The sequence below is a fragment of the Plasmodium gonderi genome, assembly GCF_002157705.1.
Source record: "Plasmodium gonderi DNA, contig: Chr14, whole genome shotgun sequence".
NCBI lineage: Eukaryota > Apicomplexa > Aconoidasida > Haemosporida > Plasmodiidae > Plasmodium > Plasmodium gonderi.
Window position 1 is genome coordinate 195,295 of NW_021628939.1, and position 18,160 is coordinate 213,454.

At 27.6% G+C, this 18,160-nt stretch overlaps 6 protein-coding genes across 6 annotated transcripts; 4 read left to right on the forward strand and 2 right to left on the reverse strand.

Moving 5' to 3' along the window:
* Nucleotides 1-2,083: 2,083 nt before the first annotated feature.
* Nucleotides 2,084-4,780, forward strand: PGO_140310 (hypothetical protein, conserved; the record flags this gene model as incomplete). Its single annotated transcript, XM_028690025.1, has 1 exon — nucleotides 2,084-4,780. One exon carries the CDS (start codon nucleotides 2,084-2,086, stop codon nucleotides 4,778-4,780), a length of 2,697 nt encoding a protein of 898 aa, XP_028545826.1.
* A 1,052-nt stretch (nucleotides 4,781-5,832) lies between these two features.
* Nucleotides 5,833-6,775, forward strand: PGO_140320 (hypothetical protein, conserved; the record flags this gene model as incomplete). Its single annotated transcript, XM_028690026.1, has 3 exons — nucleotides 5,833-5,894; nucleotides 6,236-6,344; nucleotides 6,593-6,775. 3 exons carry the CDS (start codon nucleotides 5,833-5,835, stop codon nucleotides 6,773-6,775), a joined length of 354 nt encoding a protein of 117 aa, XP_028545827.1.
* Nucleotides 6,776-7,080: 305 nt separating this feature from the next.
* On the forward strand, nucleotides 7,081-8,133 carry PGO_140330 (putative N6-DNA-methyltransferase; the record flags this gene model as incomplete). The annotated part of the gene is made up of 2 exons (XM_028690027.1): nucleotides 7,081-7,247; nucleotides 7,629-8,133. 2 exons carry the CDS (start codon nucleotides 7,081-7,083, stop codon nucleotides 8,131-8,133), a joined length of 672 nt encoding a protein of 223 aa, XP_028545828.1.
* Nucleotides 8,134-9,166: 1,033 nt separating this feature from the next.
* PGO_140340 (vesicle-associated membrane protein) lies at nucleotides 9,167-10,549 on the reverse strand (the record flags this gene model as incomplete). The annotated part of the gene is made up of 5 exons (XM_028690028.1): nucleotides 9,167-9,454; nucleotides 9,678-9,762; nucleotides 9,886-9,993; nucleotides 10,195-10,309; nucleotides 10,519-10,549. 5 exons carry the CDS (start codon nucleotides 10,547-10,549, stop codon nucleotides 9,167-9,169), a joined length of 627 nt encoding a protein of 208 aa, XP_028545829.1.
* Nucleotides 10,550-11,940: 1,391 nt separating this feature from the next.
* PGO_140350 (hypothetical protein, conserved) lies at nucleotides 11,941-12,903 on the forward strand (the record flags this gene model as incomplete). The annotated part of the gene is made up of 1 exon (XM_028690029.1): nucleotides 11,941-12,903. One exon carries the CDS (start codon nucleotides 11,941-11,943, stop codon nucleotides 12,901-12,903), a length of 963 nt encoding a protein of 320 aa, XP_028545830.1.
* A 1,506-nt stretch (nucleotides 12,904-14,409) lies between these two features.
* Nucleotides 14,410-17,580, reverse strand: PGO_140360 (hypothetical protein, conserved; the record flags this gene model as incomplete). The annotated part of the gene is made up of 1 exon (XM_028690030.1): nucleotides 14,410-17,580. One exon carries the CDS (start codon nucleotides 17,578-17,580, stop codon nucleotides 14,410-14,412), a length of 3,171 nt encoding a protein of 1,056 aa, XP_028545831.1.
* Between the last annotated feature and the right edge of the window lie 580 nt (nucleotides 17,581-18,160).

The window sequence follows — 18,160 nt, forward strand, 5'->3', positions numbered from 1 at the left end:
TGCAAGGAACCCCTGTGTACACCGCTTAGGGCTCTATTTTTCCTTCCCTCTCCCCAATGCAAAAAATACAACATGATATAAATAAATATATCTATTATATATATATATATATACATATATGTATACATATTTATGTGTGTACATACTTAAATGTATATGGAAAATTTAACCATGAAGCCGAGAAAAAAAAAAAAAGAAGATATGTTTCATGTCATTTTTCCTCATCCCTAATTTTGAACAAACTTAAGTTTGCAATCACGGCAAATACCTTTTTAATAGGTTTATGTATATGCATTACCCCGTTACTTAATTTATTTTATTTTTTTGTTTTTTTTATTAATACCATTTATAAATTAAGATATGTGACTCGAATGCATTTTTATAAATGTCACTTTGCATTTACGTTATTATAAATAAAGGTTAAATCTTGTAAAAAATTAATGACCTGATTCATTTAAGCTGTTGAAGGCAAATGTGGTATACTACAGGATAAATACAAAAGACTCTAATATTAAATAAGGAGAAAAGGTAAAGAGATAAAAACACCATTACATTGATAAAAGCCTTAGGAATATATCAATTTCTGTTATGCAAATCTTTTATGAGTACATCTAACAAAAGGTGGGTGTGGAGGAAATATACAGAATGAACATGTTTAAACATAGCCTCTCAGAATACCACACGATGGTCGTAAAAGTAACGTACACATATGTGCATACACTTCAATACATACGAGAAATAAGCATGCCCTAAGAACTTATCAACCCATGTGAGGACCAAAACACAATCGAGATTATACAATATACACATCTGAATAAACAAGTTTAATTGTATACATGCCTGTCAGTGTATCTTCCACATCTTATGCAATATATTTATAACACATTTTTGCATTTTCCAGCAACATTTAATGTATCTTTTCTTTTTTTTTTCTTTTTTTTGTGAATATTATTACTCTATCCTCTTTGTTCTTGCACGCACAAAAATATAGGAATCTACTTCTGATAAATTTGTTGTGTATATAAAAACATCGTATGGTTATCCTATGGGTATTTTCTTATCCACGTACATATACATACATCCAACTAAGTTCGAGTAGAGCTTCAAAAAAAACGAATTCATTAGAAAGTGCAAAATGCCGAATAATCACCTTTTGGATAACACCTGAAATTGAAACCTTCCACATTGAAAAGAGCACAAAAACGATATAATAATATTTTAAACTAGTTTGTTTTTGTCCATTTAAGAAATATATATATGTACATATATATATATATATATTAACAACACGCACACTTGCATTTTAGATTTACGTGCTAAAAATTTAGTCAACTACTTCTTACACCGAATGTGTTGTAAAAAAAAAAAAAAAAAAAAGTGAAATTAAAAAAATATATTTTTAAGAATACATGAAAAATGAGTATCTAGGTATATTGTAAGTATATTAGATACACTGAGTTATATGATTATATTACCAGTTATCTAACTCTTTCATGTTTCCTAATTTATATCCAAAAGGGAAATGCTCACAATTCTACCTTTTTTTACAAATGTTAACCATCACAAGCACTAAAAAGTCTTTAAATTAAAAGTTGTAGATCAAGCGTGATGACAAAAAAAAAAAAAAAAAAAAAAATGTTATATATATATATGTACATATATATATATATAATAAAAGAAAAAATAAACAGTTCAAAAGGAATTAAAATTATGTAGGAAAAAATTAATTGCAATGAATATGTGCCCTTTTTTTAAACTTAACAAATTAGTTTTTTTTTTGTTTTTTTTTTTTTCTTTTGTCGTCATTGTGTATTACTTATAACCTTTGACATCAACTCCTACCTTTTAAAACCGTTGTGAATGTTTGTGAATAGTTTGATATAGTACCCTCCTTCCTTTTAATGAACAGATTCTCACATTTCATATGAGCTAAAAAATTAGCACCCACTAGGAGAAGTCTGACCTGTAATAGCAAAAAACTTGCAAAGCCAACTCTTTTGAAGCATAAATCAAAATACACACCTGCTCACTTTCACTTATAACCATATCCAAACGGAAGTTCACGATATTTGCACGTATTTAAATGAATTTCTACCTGCGTGAGAAACGCATTTGCTCGAAATGTTACAACATCAGAGGTAGCACCTTTCCCCATAGTAAAAAATCACAGCATGTAAGGCCTTTCAGCCAAGTACAAATTCCCAAAAGAGTTGGGTTCATGAAGCCAGCATTTAAATTAAACAGAAAAGCTCAGAAATATATAGTCAATGTGCAATGGTTAAAAAGTAATAATACAAAAGAGCTAGAAAAGTTGTGTAATAACATAAGAAAAGATGCTAACTCATTTAATAGCTATGAAATCATCGATTTGATATATTATTTGAGTAAACATTCGAACAAAAATGTCTATCTAACTATTGAGCCATTGTTATTTCATTTTTTTCTGAAGTTTAATACATCCATTAATTTAAATGGTGTATCAATACATAGACTGTTAAGAGTACTAACAGAATATCAAGACTTAGTGTATAGAGAATGGATTTACTCAATTGCAAAAATTATTTCCAGAAAACATGCACATATATCTATGAGAGATATTCAACTTATATTAGATGACTTAGCCTTGTTTTATGACTTTCAAATACATTGTCAAATTATTCCATTTTACAACACAATTATAAAGAGAATTCATGAACTTGAAATAAAAAGACTGCCATTTCTTATACATGTTATTGGAAGAATTGGTTGTAACAACCAGAATTTAATAAATACTCTAGTTACTACATTAAAAAAATATATTCTAAAAAATGATTTATACAGATCCGATTTTTCAGGACTACTATTAAGAGGTTTAGCAAATCTTAAAGTGTTACCTGAGAAAAATATTTTATATCAGTTGTATAAACCAGTAAAAGAGAATATATATTATACAAATATCAAATATATATCATGGTGCGCTGATGGATTTTCAAGGTTAAATTTTTTCTCTCCTTTACCTTTACTTGTAAATCAAATGTTACAACTAAAGGAAAAAATTACTCAATTAGAACTTAATGATTTTGTCTCTATACTAAATTGTATTCAAGCGTATATATTAATAAAACAGTATAATAGCAGCGGAAAAAATCTACACATGCTAGAACAAAAAAAAAAGAACTCAGATCATTCAAGCGCAAAAATTTCCCTTCCTAATGATGATAGAAACTCCTTTAAACAATCCACCATTCCCATTACATCCACCGATGGAATTTCCACGAAATCGAAATTAAGCGAAGATAATCATTGGAACACCACAACCTTAATTCCAAATGAACAAAATTGTAAAAACAGAAAACACATTTATTTTAGTGAAAATATAGAACATATACATCTTAACAGATACGAGAATGAAGACCTTACACATATGCGAAAAAAGAATAACTTAAATATGATACACGAGAATAATGTAAACAATCAAGGGAAAAAATACGATTCCATCCAAAGGAGCCCAACAGATAAAATAAATCTCTATTGTGAAGAAGACCATACAATAGAGCAAAGTTTGAATAAAAAGAAAATTAAAAAAGAGGAAGAAATAGAAAAAAAAAATGAAGAATATAATCCTTCTGTTTCTACAAATGTAAGGAATAAACCAAGCTATTCATTATGCCGCAGTGATAATTATTCGAACTCCATTGGAAATGAAACGTTTTTACATGAAATGAATTCAATTTTTGATATAAATGACAAAACAGGACCTTTAGATGAATTATATGATATTTATTTAAAATTAGAAAAAATCATTTTGGAAAAAATCACGGAAAGCATATATAACAGTACCCCACCGTATAGAGTAATTATGTTTGAGTTATTAACCAGATTGTTTAGATTTTATAAAAAACCTATTGATTTAATTGTTCATATGAATACACATAGATATGATAATTCTTTATTATTGAAATATACCAACAGTCTACCACTTGTAATATCGAACAAAAATGAGAGAAAAATGAGCAATTCAGGATTATCTTTTCACGTAAATGAGTTTAACTTTTCGAATGAATTCTTTTTTAAAAATTCCCCAAGTAATAAAATGGACACACAGAAACATACTCAAGATGAAGAAAATAATCCATCCGAAAAGGATGATCAAAGAGATTATGTCGCTACATATACAAAAATGAAAAATGATGAAGATAAACAAGAACACAAAGAACAATTCCGGGATGATGAAATTAATAAACGTCTCCAGAACGTTGAGAAAAGAACCGTACTCAATGGAAAGGATACCCAGTTAAATGTAAATATACCATTGCCAAAAATTTTTAAAAATTTTCTGCATTCCATATTTTTTAGAACCCCAGCTTTAGGAGGTAGAACCATTATGCTGCTATTAATTGCACTGGTAAGATTAAATTTTGGAGAACGGGAAAAATTCGAGTATTCTAACAAGGCGGATTCTACCATTTTACCCTTCTCTAAAGCTAACGTAATATACAGACCTTTAACAAAATGTGTCATTCGTGAAATAATTAGAAAACTGGAATCATTTAATTCAGAGGAGTTAATAATTTGTGCAATGTGCTTAAACGAATTGGATGCTTTAAACTTAAATGATGAATTATTTTCATTATTAATTGAAAGACTTTTTAATTTAAGTAAAAACAATTACATGAGTAAAGACCAGCTGCTACAATTAAAAAGTGTGTTCCATTTCTGGTATAACCAAAGACGATATTTAATTGTGAAAAACCTACGCTTTAAGTCAATAAAACAGTTTAAAAGTTTTCTTTTTGTATAGTTCTCCTCTTCCTATAATGTATTTCATGCCTTCCCGCAAAATTTTACGTGCACATAAATGTACATACATAGATGTTCTCCTGTTTCTTGGGATTTGCCATAACGTCTGTTTATCTTCCTGTAGGTCTTTGTTCTTGATTTCATTAAACCAATTTTCTTTTCATTCACCACAACACACGCTAACCTGTACAATCATCACGCGCGAATGTATACATCAAAACACCCAACAGGAATTTACAATTTTTTGAATACCATTGACACAATTATTTTTTTGTATAACTCGATTCATCCCCTCATAATAGATTTAATAATCTTTAAATAAAACTCCTTAAACTTTTTGCACTGAAAACCAGTATAACAAAAAGAACATTTTCATATGACGAATACCAATACCAGAATCTCTCATTAAGCAAAAAACGTAAATTCTGATTTCTCATAATTAAAAATGCTATGCGCCAGCAAAAAAATAACCCTTATGAAAAATAATTTTACCACTCAAAAAGTGTAAAAGAACATATGAAAAGTATCTTAAAATAGTAATCTCCTTAGGAATTATGCACACAGATCCGCTGTCACTCTTTTTTTTTTCTTTTTTTTTTTTTTTTTTTTTTTTGCTAATATAAAATTCATAACTTCTACAACCTGCAGGTTATAATCCTCGATGGCCAAACAATTAACAAATAAATGCACTTATGTTCGAGTATGAATAAACCCTTGTATGGTTATGTATGTATAATACATATGTATTTTAGGAGGCGTGCGTTCCCACAATCCTTTTATCAATTTTTCCAAGAACGTAAGATATTGAAAAAAATTCCACTTTTGCTTCTCCTATGACTGCATACGCTTGAAAAAAAAAAAAAAAGTTTAACACCCAAGTGACAGTGACAGTGACAATGACACACGAAACATCATAAAGCATAATTGTACACAAAAGATTGTTCAAGAATATTAAACTTGTGCAAGCAATTGTATGAATAAATAAACATTCCCTCCACTCTCCCAGATTCATGTTTGTATGTATTTGTGTATAAATATAAAAAAAATTTTAAAATGCTATCATTCGTAAAAAGTGTTGGCACAGGTTTCGTGAGAGGTTTCTCCTGGTTTAGAAGGTATGTTAAAAGGCTTAGTTTCAAAATAAGTGTTCTTATGTATGCCCATATGCTATAAAATGTACACGCACATGTATACACAAGCTTTATGTACTAGCATTTACCCGTGTATACATGCACACTTAAATTAGCTAATTGTAATTTGTTTTAGTTAAAATGGCTAAGCAATTAAGCAAATTTAAGTATAAACATGTCCACAAAGCCTTTTGAAGAATTATTAGAACAATTTGACCCATGTTTATTTTACATATTCATATGCATATACTTTTTTGGAAATATTCATGATCCATTTATTAATGTTATCATATCATTGGAAACCCATTTTTTTTTCAAATTCCTAGTGCAAGTTGTCGTAGATTTTTCAGCGAAGATTATTTTTGGACTAAAGCGAATGTAGGTCCATTTTTCATTGGAATTCTAACTGCCCCTTATTGGTTCGCAGGAATAAAGGTATAGAGGCACCCCCTTTTTTAATTACCTTTTGGAATATAAAATGTAGCATTTGACAATTGAAGAATACATAACATATGAACATATTTATATACGTTTTTTTTTTTTTTTTTTTTTTTCCCTATCAAGTATCTAAGGGGGGCATATGCATTATTTAATCGCATCATGAAAAAATAAACAAAAGAAAACAACATCGTATACTCCTGTTTTTGTTTTATTTTCCTTTTTTTTTTTTTTTTTTATTGTAGAATATTTATTGGACATTGCGTTATGAGCAATTAAATAAACAGGAAATATTATCAGACAGATTTACCTGGTTGTATGAAAGAATGCTAGAGGACGAAGTACATAAAACACTTTTACAGAAGTTACCCTCCTATAATTTTAAAAATGATGGCCCAGAAAATATATTAGGGCCAAGCAAAATATAACACTTAATCCATTGCTATTTTTCATTCATTATTACACATTATATATGAATATATCATTTATTATTTTCCTTTTTTTTTCATTTTTTATTTCTTACATCTTAATGATAGCCATTTTAAAAAAAAATAAAAACTTTTTTTTTTTTTTTTTTTTTTTTTTTCTCCTCTCATTTTTACCCCTCCAACAATAATATAAGCAAATTATTACAATGTTTTTTTATTAACCATATCACATAAAATCATTATCACATTTATCCCTGTTTACAATACACATCTATTTAAGTAAGTGTTCATAAATCTTATAAAACATGCCATCTTCTCCAGAGGTAAAATTAAAATTGGACTACATTTATAACAACGAAGATGTTAGAAAAAATGTCTACCTTCCAAGTAGCGACACTTTTACTTTTCTTGAAGTTTTAGAAGATGAGGTTGAAACCATTTCTCCAAATGTTCATGTAGCTTTGGAAATGGGGTAATTTGAGAAAAACCTAAGAAAAATAAAAGTGCATAAAGGAATATGCGAGAGTATATGAAGATGTATATATATATGCATATAAGGACCATGAAAAGAATTGTACACCTACACAAATATATACATATATATATATATATATATATATATTGACTTACTATGGGCATCGGCATGTGTCTAATTTATGCCAAAAGAAATGTGTATGAATTAAGAGCGCCTAATGAGAGAGAAGTTGCACATATGTTTATCCTTTACCATCAGATACGAGTACATACATGTGTATGCACATGCATTTGCATACGTAATTTGCACTTGCATATGAACATATGTAAGCATACACACATACAACTTCTTCCCAATTGTTGGATCATATTACCACAGAACAGGAAGCGGTTATTTGGGGTTATCCCTACTCGAGCTACTATTAAAAAAGAACAAAAAGTTAGATCTCTTATACTGTGTTGATATTAACGAAAAGGCCTGTGAATGCGTAAAAAAATTAACAGTTGAAAATAAAATTTCATGCGTTGATATAATTAACACTGATTTGTTTAATAATTTGAGGAAGTGTAAACAATTTGATCTAGTCCTATTTAACCCTCCGTATGTTGTAACAGAGCAAGACGAAATGAATAAAACAGATATAGTTGCATCCTATGCAGGAGGTAAACATGGAAGAGAAATTATTTTAAAATTTTTATTAAATGTATATGATTATGTTAGTGATCAGGGGGTTATTTACCTACTCATGGAAAAAAATAACAAACCAGATGAAATTTTAAAACATGCAAATATATCAAACAAGTTCAATTACGTAGAATTGAAAAAGAAAAAAACACTTAATGAAACAATTTTTATTTACAAACTTAGCAAAAAATGTTCCTAGCAATTCAGTTCAAGGTAGTGAAATCTCTTATGCTTTTATTTTTTTTTCCTGTATATACGTGGTACACACCCATATGTGTATATGCTCCTATTTGTACGCACCTTAGGAAAAATAAAAAGCCGTAAATACATAATATAAACAAATCTCAACCAAGCCTGCTTTTTTTTCTTTCTTTTTTTCTTTGTCCTTTTTCCCACTTTGATTCAACATATGGAATGACACATATAGTTATTACCAGAATTTATCTTTTACTGTACACAGTCTTTTTGATATGAATACATTTAATAAAAGAGATTTATAATATTTTTAAAAAAAAAAAAAAAAAAAAGGTTCTCTTACACATGTTTATCCACTTTTTTGCTAACTTGTTTTACTTCTAAGTTTATGCAAAAATGAAAGTTAATGGATGAACAAATGTAAACAAACAAGAAAAATGAATACTTGTCTAAATATATGCAAGTGCACACTTGCAAGCATGGTGGGACTGTAATATTAAACTATAAAATGTTACCACCATATGATGTTGTGTAAGGTATACTATGTAAGGTATTATATAGAAATAAAACAATGGTGTGTGACAATAAGATGTAATAAACAAATCAACAAATATATAAAATCAAAATATATACAGAAATATTTCGGTTTATATTCAAATAAAAAAGGAGAAAAAAAAAATATATCACTTAATCTTCACAATTTAAAAAAAAGTAAAAAATAAAAGGATAAAATGATTAAGCTACTCTTTAAAAATAACCTTTTTAAAAATATCACCTAACCAGCATTACAATATAATTACTAAGTGTTTTTAAAGAGTAACAATTTTAGTTTCCTTATATGGGGCTTATTAAATACACATTGCGCCTCCTGCATTACTATTTAATACTTTCCACATGGAATTTTTTTTTTTTTTTTTTTTAATTCATTAGGTAATTCACTTTTCAATTAACTTTCTAATTAGTACTTTAAAATATTTTTTACGTTATTTATTTCTCGCTTTTGTTTACCCTCACACACACATATACACCACCACTTTTTAAACATTATAAAGGGACCAAATTAGGAAAATAAAAATAGCTATAGTTGAAATAAAATAAATAAGAAACCTGTTATTTTCCATCCACATAAAAAAATTTAGCCTCATAGCTTGTCGTCTAAAGTTTATATTTTCCTGATATAATTTTTCACTTTTGTTAACTAGTATATCAATTTTCTCTCTTCTTTCTAATATCTTTTCAATATTTTCGATGATAATATTTTGTATGTTACTAATTTTGTTTTTTAAGTTATGCACATCGTTGGATTCATAGTTATTGAAAATTCTCTAAAGGGTTAAATAACAGAGGGGGTACAAGATTATATATCAGAGGGCTTATCTTCAAACATATAATATATGTTCTTCAAGTGTACATGTGCATGTATATATGTGTGTTCTTTTTTTGTGGGATAACGTGTATATTCACATTTATGTAACCACAAAGGAGAACTTTCCAACTGCAATGTCCTATTTTGAAAAATAGGACAAAAAGTGTAGTTTTATGCTTTACCATATTTTCTCTCAAAACCGGCTTAAATTCTTCATCCAGTGATAAGGTAATAAAGTCAGACGTGTAGTTAAAATGCTTAAAAAATCTGCAAAATTGGGGAAATATATACGCACATGCACGTTTAGAATCATGCACTTATATATGTTCATGAACATTCCTGAAAATAAATGAGAGTGCTTTATTTTATAAAATTTAATCACTATTTAACACTTTGGATATTTCTTCTAGAAATGCGTAGGGGGTTAAGAAACCCAATTCCTTATCTGTCATGGCCATGAATGTGATTCCATTTTTCATAAGCTGATGAAAAACATAGCTAAACGGAAAAGAAAAGAACAAAAAAAAAAAAAAAAAAAAAAAAAAAAAAATGATTATACAGCAATTGCACACAAAAAGATGACTCTTATTGTTTTGTTTCATCTATGTATTTATTCTAATAACAATATCCTCATTTTTGCCAATTTCTCTTTTTCTTTTTGGTCAATTTGTCCCATTTTTTCCTCTCTTGAAACTGTACTCATCATAGATATATGATTTCCTCGCAGAATGGGGGGGTATAATTTCCAGAAGCAATCTGCTAATATTGGAAAAATTGCCCCCAAATTCGGTGTATTCTGCCAGTACTGTTTTGTCTAAAAGGGAGTAAAAAGGGAATACACAAAATATATGCATCTGGAGCATTTCCCCTAACAGATGTGTATATATATATGTATATATATGTATATATATATATATATATATATATATATATATATATGTATATAAAATTGCCATGTGCAACATATACTCAGCAAGTGCTATATATTTCATTTTTCATCCTTGTATGAATATTGCTTATCACCTCTTGCTACTAAACCATAAATTATAGACATTTTTTTCCTTTTTGGGGGGGGAGGTATTGAATATTTATTTATTTTATTTTTATTTTCTTCTTCCTAAATGAGCACAATACCAAAATGCTGACTTCTCCTTTGTAACCTTGTTCTTAATTCTATCACGTCTTCTTCTCTTTCCTATTTTGGCTTGTACACAAAGCTGCATGTATTTTTCCTTAAATGTGTTTACATATGCATGTGTTCACATAGTATTCATAGAACTTTACCCAAGTATTCTTAAACATAAGCTCCTTTTTCTAAGTAACAAGAGTTCAAAAATAAGCAATATGCATAGGGATTGAACTAGAAATGTAATTTTTATATAAAACAAGCATCAATAAAGAGGCTAAAAGTGCAATTTATAACCAAAATGATTAGCAAACTTTTATCACGCGAGATTTAAGCGTGTATTTATGCATAAGCTTACGAATGATTGTTTATATTCATATATATATATACATGCACATTTGCAAATCAAGGCACTTGAGAAAGCCTTTTTTTTTTTTTTTAATGGGTAAAAAATAGCACCTTAGTAGGAAATATTCTCAAAATAAATTCTCATGAGCATGGTAAAGTTTAAAGGAATTTTATACATGGGTGCATAAATTACGTCATAGTTAAAATTTGAGATCGGTGTAATGTAGCATGATCTCCGGAAATGTGCATTTTGTAGATATCGATTAATAGTATATAAAAATGAAAAAAGAGATACGATGAAAAAAAAAAAAAAAAAAAAATAGGATTAAGCCTATTTAAAGACTCTAAAATGAAAAAAAAAGTTAAAAAAGGAATTTTTTTTTTTTTTTTGAGTGGGGAAAGGTTTCTTGAAGAACACAAAATATGATGTGAATATAAATAACATGAAATGGAAGAATGCCTTGAGGAAAATCGAGTTGCAGAGGATGAGTATTCTGTATATGTGTTTGCATGCTTGTAAATTAAACTTATTTGTTTTATTTACTTTTTTTTTTTTTTTTTTTTTTTTTTTTTTTTTTTTTTTTTTTTTTTTTTTTTTTTTTCTTTATTTCTGTACAACTACGAAGTACACGTAAAATTAACATAGATTTAGCACTTATTCTACTGCTTGTGTTTCCATTTCCGCATTAAATTGGGGATCCACTGAATTAGTATTCTTACATTTTTCTGTTGTTACCTTTTTTATTAGTCTTAACGGAAAACTTCGAAACGACTTTGTACATTTTTTTTTCAGAACGATTTGAATTTATCTTACACATTCGCTAAAGCTGCTCGTAGGACACGTCGAAAAAACAAAACCTACATGCCCGCGAAAAAAAGAAAACTTATATATACACGTGTTAAACACTTTTTTGCTCACATTCGAGAAAAAGAAAAAAAAAAAAAATATATATATATATATATATATATAAATGAACAAAATGCACGCACATATACCCAGATCAGAAGAAATGTACAAGAATATTGTGCAGAATGTATTAGACGAAGTGTGTAAGGAAAAATTAAACAAGTATTATTTTTTAATTAAGCAGAACAAATTGCAATCCAGGGACTTTTCCTTAAGCAAAATAACCTTTAGAGATGAACCAATACTGAACTTAAATGATGATCTTAAAGAAAATGAAAATTTTGACCTAGTTTTTAACAATTCTGAAATATTTCAAAAAAAATCGAAGAAAAAAAGAAAAGAAAATTATTTATTAGAAAAACTGAAATCATCAAATGATATAATAACAGATGAAAAAATAGTAGGAAAATTAAATATGCTACTAAAATGTGAAAATACCAATAGAGAAATTATTTTAAAAAAATGTAATCTTCAGTCACTACATAATTCTTATTCTTTTTATGATAATATATTTTCGCAAAATTATTACATAATGGGAGATGAATACGATTTTCAAATATCTAAACAGCTAAATGGTTTATCTGTCTTGTCATTAAGTAGTTGTAACAACCTCTTTTTTACAATTTTAAATGAATTGAAAAAAAACAATTGTAAAAACCTAAAACAATTAATTAACGAAAATGTAAAAGTAGAATTTGATCAAAGATTAATACAAGCTGACTTATCGGGGAAAAGAAAGAGAAATTCTATATATGTCAATACAAACATGACTATTTTAAAAGTTTTTTATAAAAATAATATATACGCAATTAAAAATAAAATAGACGGCCATCAGCACGACATTAATGAAAATGTTATAGAAAATCCACACCTCTTATTTATGAATAAACAAGACGCGTGGTTACTTATTTTAAAATGCAAAGAAGAAACAATTTCACAAAGATGTATAAGTGTAACGGAATACGAAAAAGAACGAAAACATATTATTCATCAGTACAACTCTGTTTTAGATTCCTTTGAAAATTAAAACCCATAACCTGTTCGTGTCCTGTGTGTAGACTATTTCCCATTAAAATACATTATTATTTATTGTTTTTTTTAAGTATTGTGCAATTCGTTATATTTTATTTTCCTACTACTCCGTTTGTTTTTCTTTTAAAAAAATTTTAAGACCAGCTTCCCTTATCTTACAATTTTGGTCTCATAAAAAGCGGTATTTATCTATATATCTATCGCTATATACATATTTTTTTTTTTTTTTTTTGGTTTTTAAGAAGTCCTCATAGCAACAAAAAAAAAAAAAAAGGAAAAAAGGAAATTTTTTCCATAGTTGCAAATGACGGCATAACCACAGCAATAATTTGTTAAGACTTTTGTTCATAAGCTCAGTCTAACATATTCATTTTATACTTCACAAAGTAACATTCTTCCTTTGCAACTTTTACTCGTTGAAATAACTTCAAAATTATTAAATACTTACATTATTTATTTTTTTTTATAAAAATGGACAAAAATATGTACAATATAAATTTTCTCATTATTTGCCATGAGATGTTTTTATAAATAAATAAAAAAAAGTTATATTATTATCTAAATAGTTATGAAACAAAAAAAAAAAAAATAAAAAGAGATGAAAAAGAGATGAAAAAGAGATGAAAAAGCGAAGAAAATAAATTAACATTTATTTATTCTATTATAACTACTACTTACTTAAAACTTGTATTTTTTCACCTAAAATACATATATATTGTGTATATATATATACATATATATATATATATATACAACTTTTTATATACATATATCCTCTGCGATTTCGCATCATATGTATATTTTTTAAAAAAATACTAAGTGTAAATGTAACAATTTTTGGTTTACTGTTTTTTTTTTTTTTTTTTTTCATTTTCACATGTTAATACAATATTTTATTCTGAATACAAACGTCTAGTGAAAAAAAAAAAAAAAAAAAAAAAAAAAAGAATGAAAACGTATTAAAATGGCATAATTCTGCTAATTTGAATAAGAGAAACTGATTCAGTAAAAAATGATTATCTATTTAGTTATTTCTTCAGAATAATAATCCTCTAATAAGTAAAAATTTCACAGAAAAAAAAATTTTAGCGCCTAACGGCAAAAAAAAAATTCTGCATATATATATGCTAGGATAAGTTCTCACACTAGCACGTACATATGAGCATCATTTAATTAATCAGGTATGAGTTTTCTTCTAAAGAGTTGATTTATTCTGCTGCATTATGAAACTCATGCGGGGACGGACATCATATTATTACCAAACGTGTTTTCTTTTATTTTTTCTCAATGGGGTATATTACCAATTGATGATCAACACACAATGGGCATTTTTTTTTTTTTTTTTCTTCTCTTTCTTAATTATCCGCTAAAAGAACATCTATTATAATATAAATCTATTTTTACTACCACATTACAAACATTTTATTCTATAAAAACTAAAAATAATCATCTTATTTTCACTTCACCTCATTTTCTTTCCTGGCCAATAGGATTAATAATACTAATCAATTTTGTCTCCTTGGCATACATCACTTGATGTTTGCCTTTCCATGTTGCTTTTTTTCTCAATTGATTTCATAAAATTCCCTTCCCCATGAAAACTTTTATCTATTTTACCATATGATTCATGCTTATCACTATTAATAGTACTATCGCTTTTATCACAACAATTCCCAATAGATTTATTGAGCATTATTTGATAAGATCCAACTTTTTTCTTATCCAAATCTGCGATTCCATTATGCTCATAATAATAGCCATCACCCTCATAGACGTGATCATCATTTTCATTTTCTTCTATACCATCCCCTTCTGATTCCTGGAAGAAAAGAGCTCCTTTCTCGTGATTATGTGTATGTTTATAGTTTTGTTTACGATCGTCTACTTCCCCCATAGATTCTAATTTCCGATTACGCTCATCCTCTTTTTCCTCCTTCATGTTTACGAGGTCGTTTTGTTTACATTTGTTATTTCCTTTATTTGGCGATGTGTTTATTATTTTTTTAAAAAATCCTTTATTCATTTCATTTTCATAATTTTCTTCATAAATGGACGATTTCTTCCTTTTTTTATCTCCCACACATATTTGATTTTTTTCATATTCTTCTTTTTGGTATATTTTTTCCCTTTGTATTTTCATTCCATTATTATAATCATATATCCTTTTTTCTTTTTTCGTATGTATGTCTGAAACTTCCACAGAGTTCATTTGTTCTCTATCTAAATGTTCTTTTTCATATTTAGCTTCCATATATTCATCCTTCACCAATTTACTTTTTTCGCTAGATTTGTTGTATCTGTCTTTATTGTTATTGCTAGTTCTCTCGTAGGAACCATTTTGTGGAAGATCTTGCATATCATGTTGTAACATTTGTTCATTCTTCGAACCATCCTTTGAGACATGGTCGTTATTATTATTCTTGTTAGTGTCACCACCTTTCGCTCCATTATTGTTACTGTTGCTATTAAAAATAGAATTTATTTTCCTATTCAAAAAATTTGTCAAACTGAAGTTACCATCGTTTTTATTTGAATTATTCACTTCTTTTACTTCAACCTTAGAGGATGTATTCTTCCCCGGTGACATGTTTGTATCATTTAAATGATTTCCATTCAAAGATACTACACATGATAATATTTCTTCCTCTGAATTTCCATTGTAGTGATTATCAGCACATGCTTCATAATCTGCTAAATGGTTATTTTTTATTTCATTTTGTTCTCCACCAATTGTTATATTTTGTGGAGAATTATGCGAAAGTGAATTCGTACTACTATTCTTTAAATTGATGTTAGTATTATCATTTTCACTTTCATTCATTTTTGTATTATTGTTAATATTGTTATTAAGTGAGGAATTATCCCGTGTTTCCATATAATTATTATTATTATCTTCAATGGGAGAATTAACACTATACATATTTTTATTACTATAATCATTATCATTATTATAAATATCCAAATCATTTTCTGAATTTTTATCAGACTCTTTCTCATCATTTTTTTTGTCATTTTTTTTTTGTTTTATTATAAAATTTTTATTAACGTTTTCCTTTTTCTCTCTCTTTAGTGGAATCTTTATCGTCTTCTTGCTACTATTTGTTGTATCATTAGATATACCTTCTTTTTTCTTTTTTTTCTTTTTTTTTTTTTTTTTATTCGAAGAATTGCTATTTTGAGTTATGCTTCCAGTAGATAACTCTTTTTTTTTTCCATTACTATAACTATTGTTATTACTTATAATTACTTCCTTACTATTCTGACTTGGTAAATTATTCCTTTTTATCTTGTTATTTAAGTTATGGTTTTTGTTTGTAACGTTGTTATTACTGGTTTCCGTATCTTCACCTTCTTTATCCACTGTATTATTGCATTCTTTTTTTTTATCGTAAAACAGAGAGCTACTGCTCATGTTATTTGTTTTCCTGTTCTCATCATGATCATTTGTCTTATTTGATTTGCTCACAATTTTTATGATTTTCGCTTTTTTTCGTGTATTACCATAGGTACTACTGTTTGATTCGTCTTTTGTGTCAATTTCCTTCCCATCTGTGTTACTGGTATTACCATTGTTATTATTTGCATTGCTTGTGTTATTGCTATTACCACTATTGCTATTATTTTTGATACTCCCATGGGCGTCGTTGCTCTTACCACTGGCAGCCTCACTACTGTTAATGTTATTACTTCCACTGTTGTTGTTGTTATTTTTTTTTTTATTTGAAGAACTCTTTTTGGACGTTTTTCCTTGCGCGAAAATGTTCGCGTAATTTCTTTTAATGTCCTTAAAAGATATATTGCTGTCGTTGTAATTTAATGTGGCAAAATTTGAAAAGCTGCTTCTGTAAATATTGGGTTTCGAGTTATCTTTATCCTTAGTTATGTTATTATAATTTTTGTTACTATTACTATTGGAATCGTTGTTAATCCCCTTGTTAATTTGGTTGGTATTTTGCTTGTCAGCACCATCGCTGCCGTCTTTGGTTCCTTCTTTGATAGATTCCTTACTAGTTTCCTTAATGGATTCTTTGTTGATGCCTTTGATAGCTTCTTTGCTAGCTTCTTTGCTAGCTTCTTTGCTAGCTTCTTTGATAGCTCCTTTGATAGCTCCTTTACTAACTTCTTTGCTACGTTGGTTCTTCTTATCACTGTTTACACCTATATTTGTGCTACCGCTCGGGTCATGGTTGTTAACGTCCTTATGATTATAGAAATTGTTAACATCACTGATATGGTTATAAACAGTCATATCATTGTTATTGTTACTATTATTGTCAAATATATTGCTACTCGTAGTAAAGCTGTTTAAATTATTGCTTGAATTTTTCTCATTTTTTTGAATTTCTAATCTATTTTCCTCTTCCTCCGACAAATCATTTTCTTCACTCCAACATTCATGCCTCCTAAAAAAGGAAAAAGGTTCCTCACAGGAAATCCTTTTTCCTTCCTTATTGTTATCCGTATGATATTCTATATATATATATATCAATGCTTTTTGTAAAAACGATACTAAAGCACTGCTTGGTAACTTTTCGCCATGACTTATATAATAAGAGTTTTTCGATATACTTGCTTCGTTGAAAAAAGCATAAGCAGTATGTACAAATCCGTTCTCTACTAAATAACGATACACGAGTAAATTAACTTCATCTGATGATAAATGTATTTTCATTTTATTTATCAAAGGAACATTCACTCTTTTGGTTTTTTTCTTTTTGTATAAAAAAAAAAAAAAAAAAAAAAAAAAAAAAGGAATTAAAAAAAGGAACGAAACTATGTCATGTTATTTTTCGTATATGGTCATTAACGTAAGCTGTTAATTTTTTCTTCCTTCTTTTACATATTCTTTCATTTACTCTTACGTTTGCTTTCATATGCTTTTATTTCTTTACTTGCTTTACAATTTACCTTTGTGTTTTCCTGCTTGTTTTCCACTCTTTATTTCCCCCTTTTTTGTTTTATGTTTTTGTTTAAAATATGTAAAAAGAATAAGTAACTTTTAATTCTGTTTTGTTTTCCGTTTTGCATTCATTTTTTCCCCTTATCTCCTGAAACAAATAAACTTTTATATATATATATTCTCATACAATCAACATATATAACATAATTAAATGATTATATATAATATATACATAAATTAAAACTTAATCATAACAAATTGGGCTTTTATATATGTATGTTATATATACATTTAGCATAAAATATCTATTATTACATTGTATATAATTTATTTTATTTTATTTTTTTTTTTT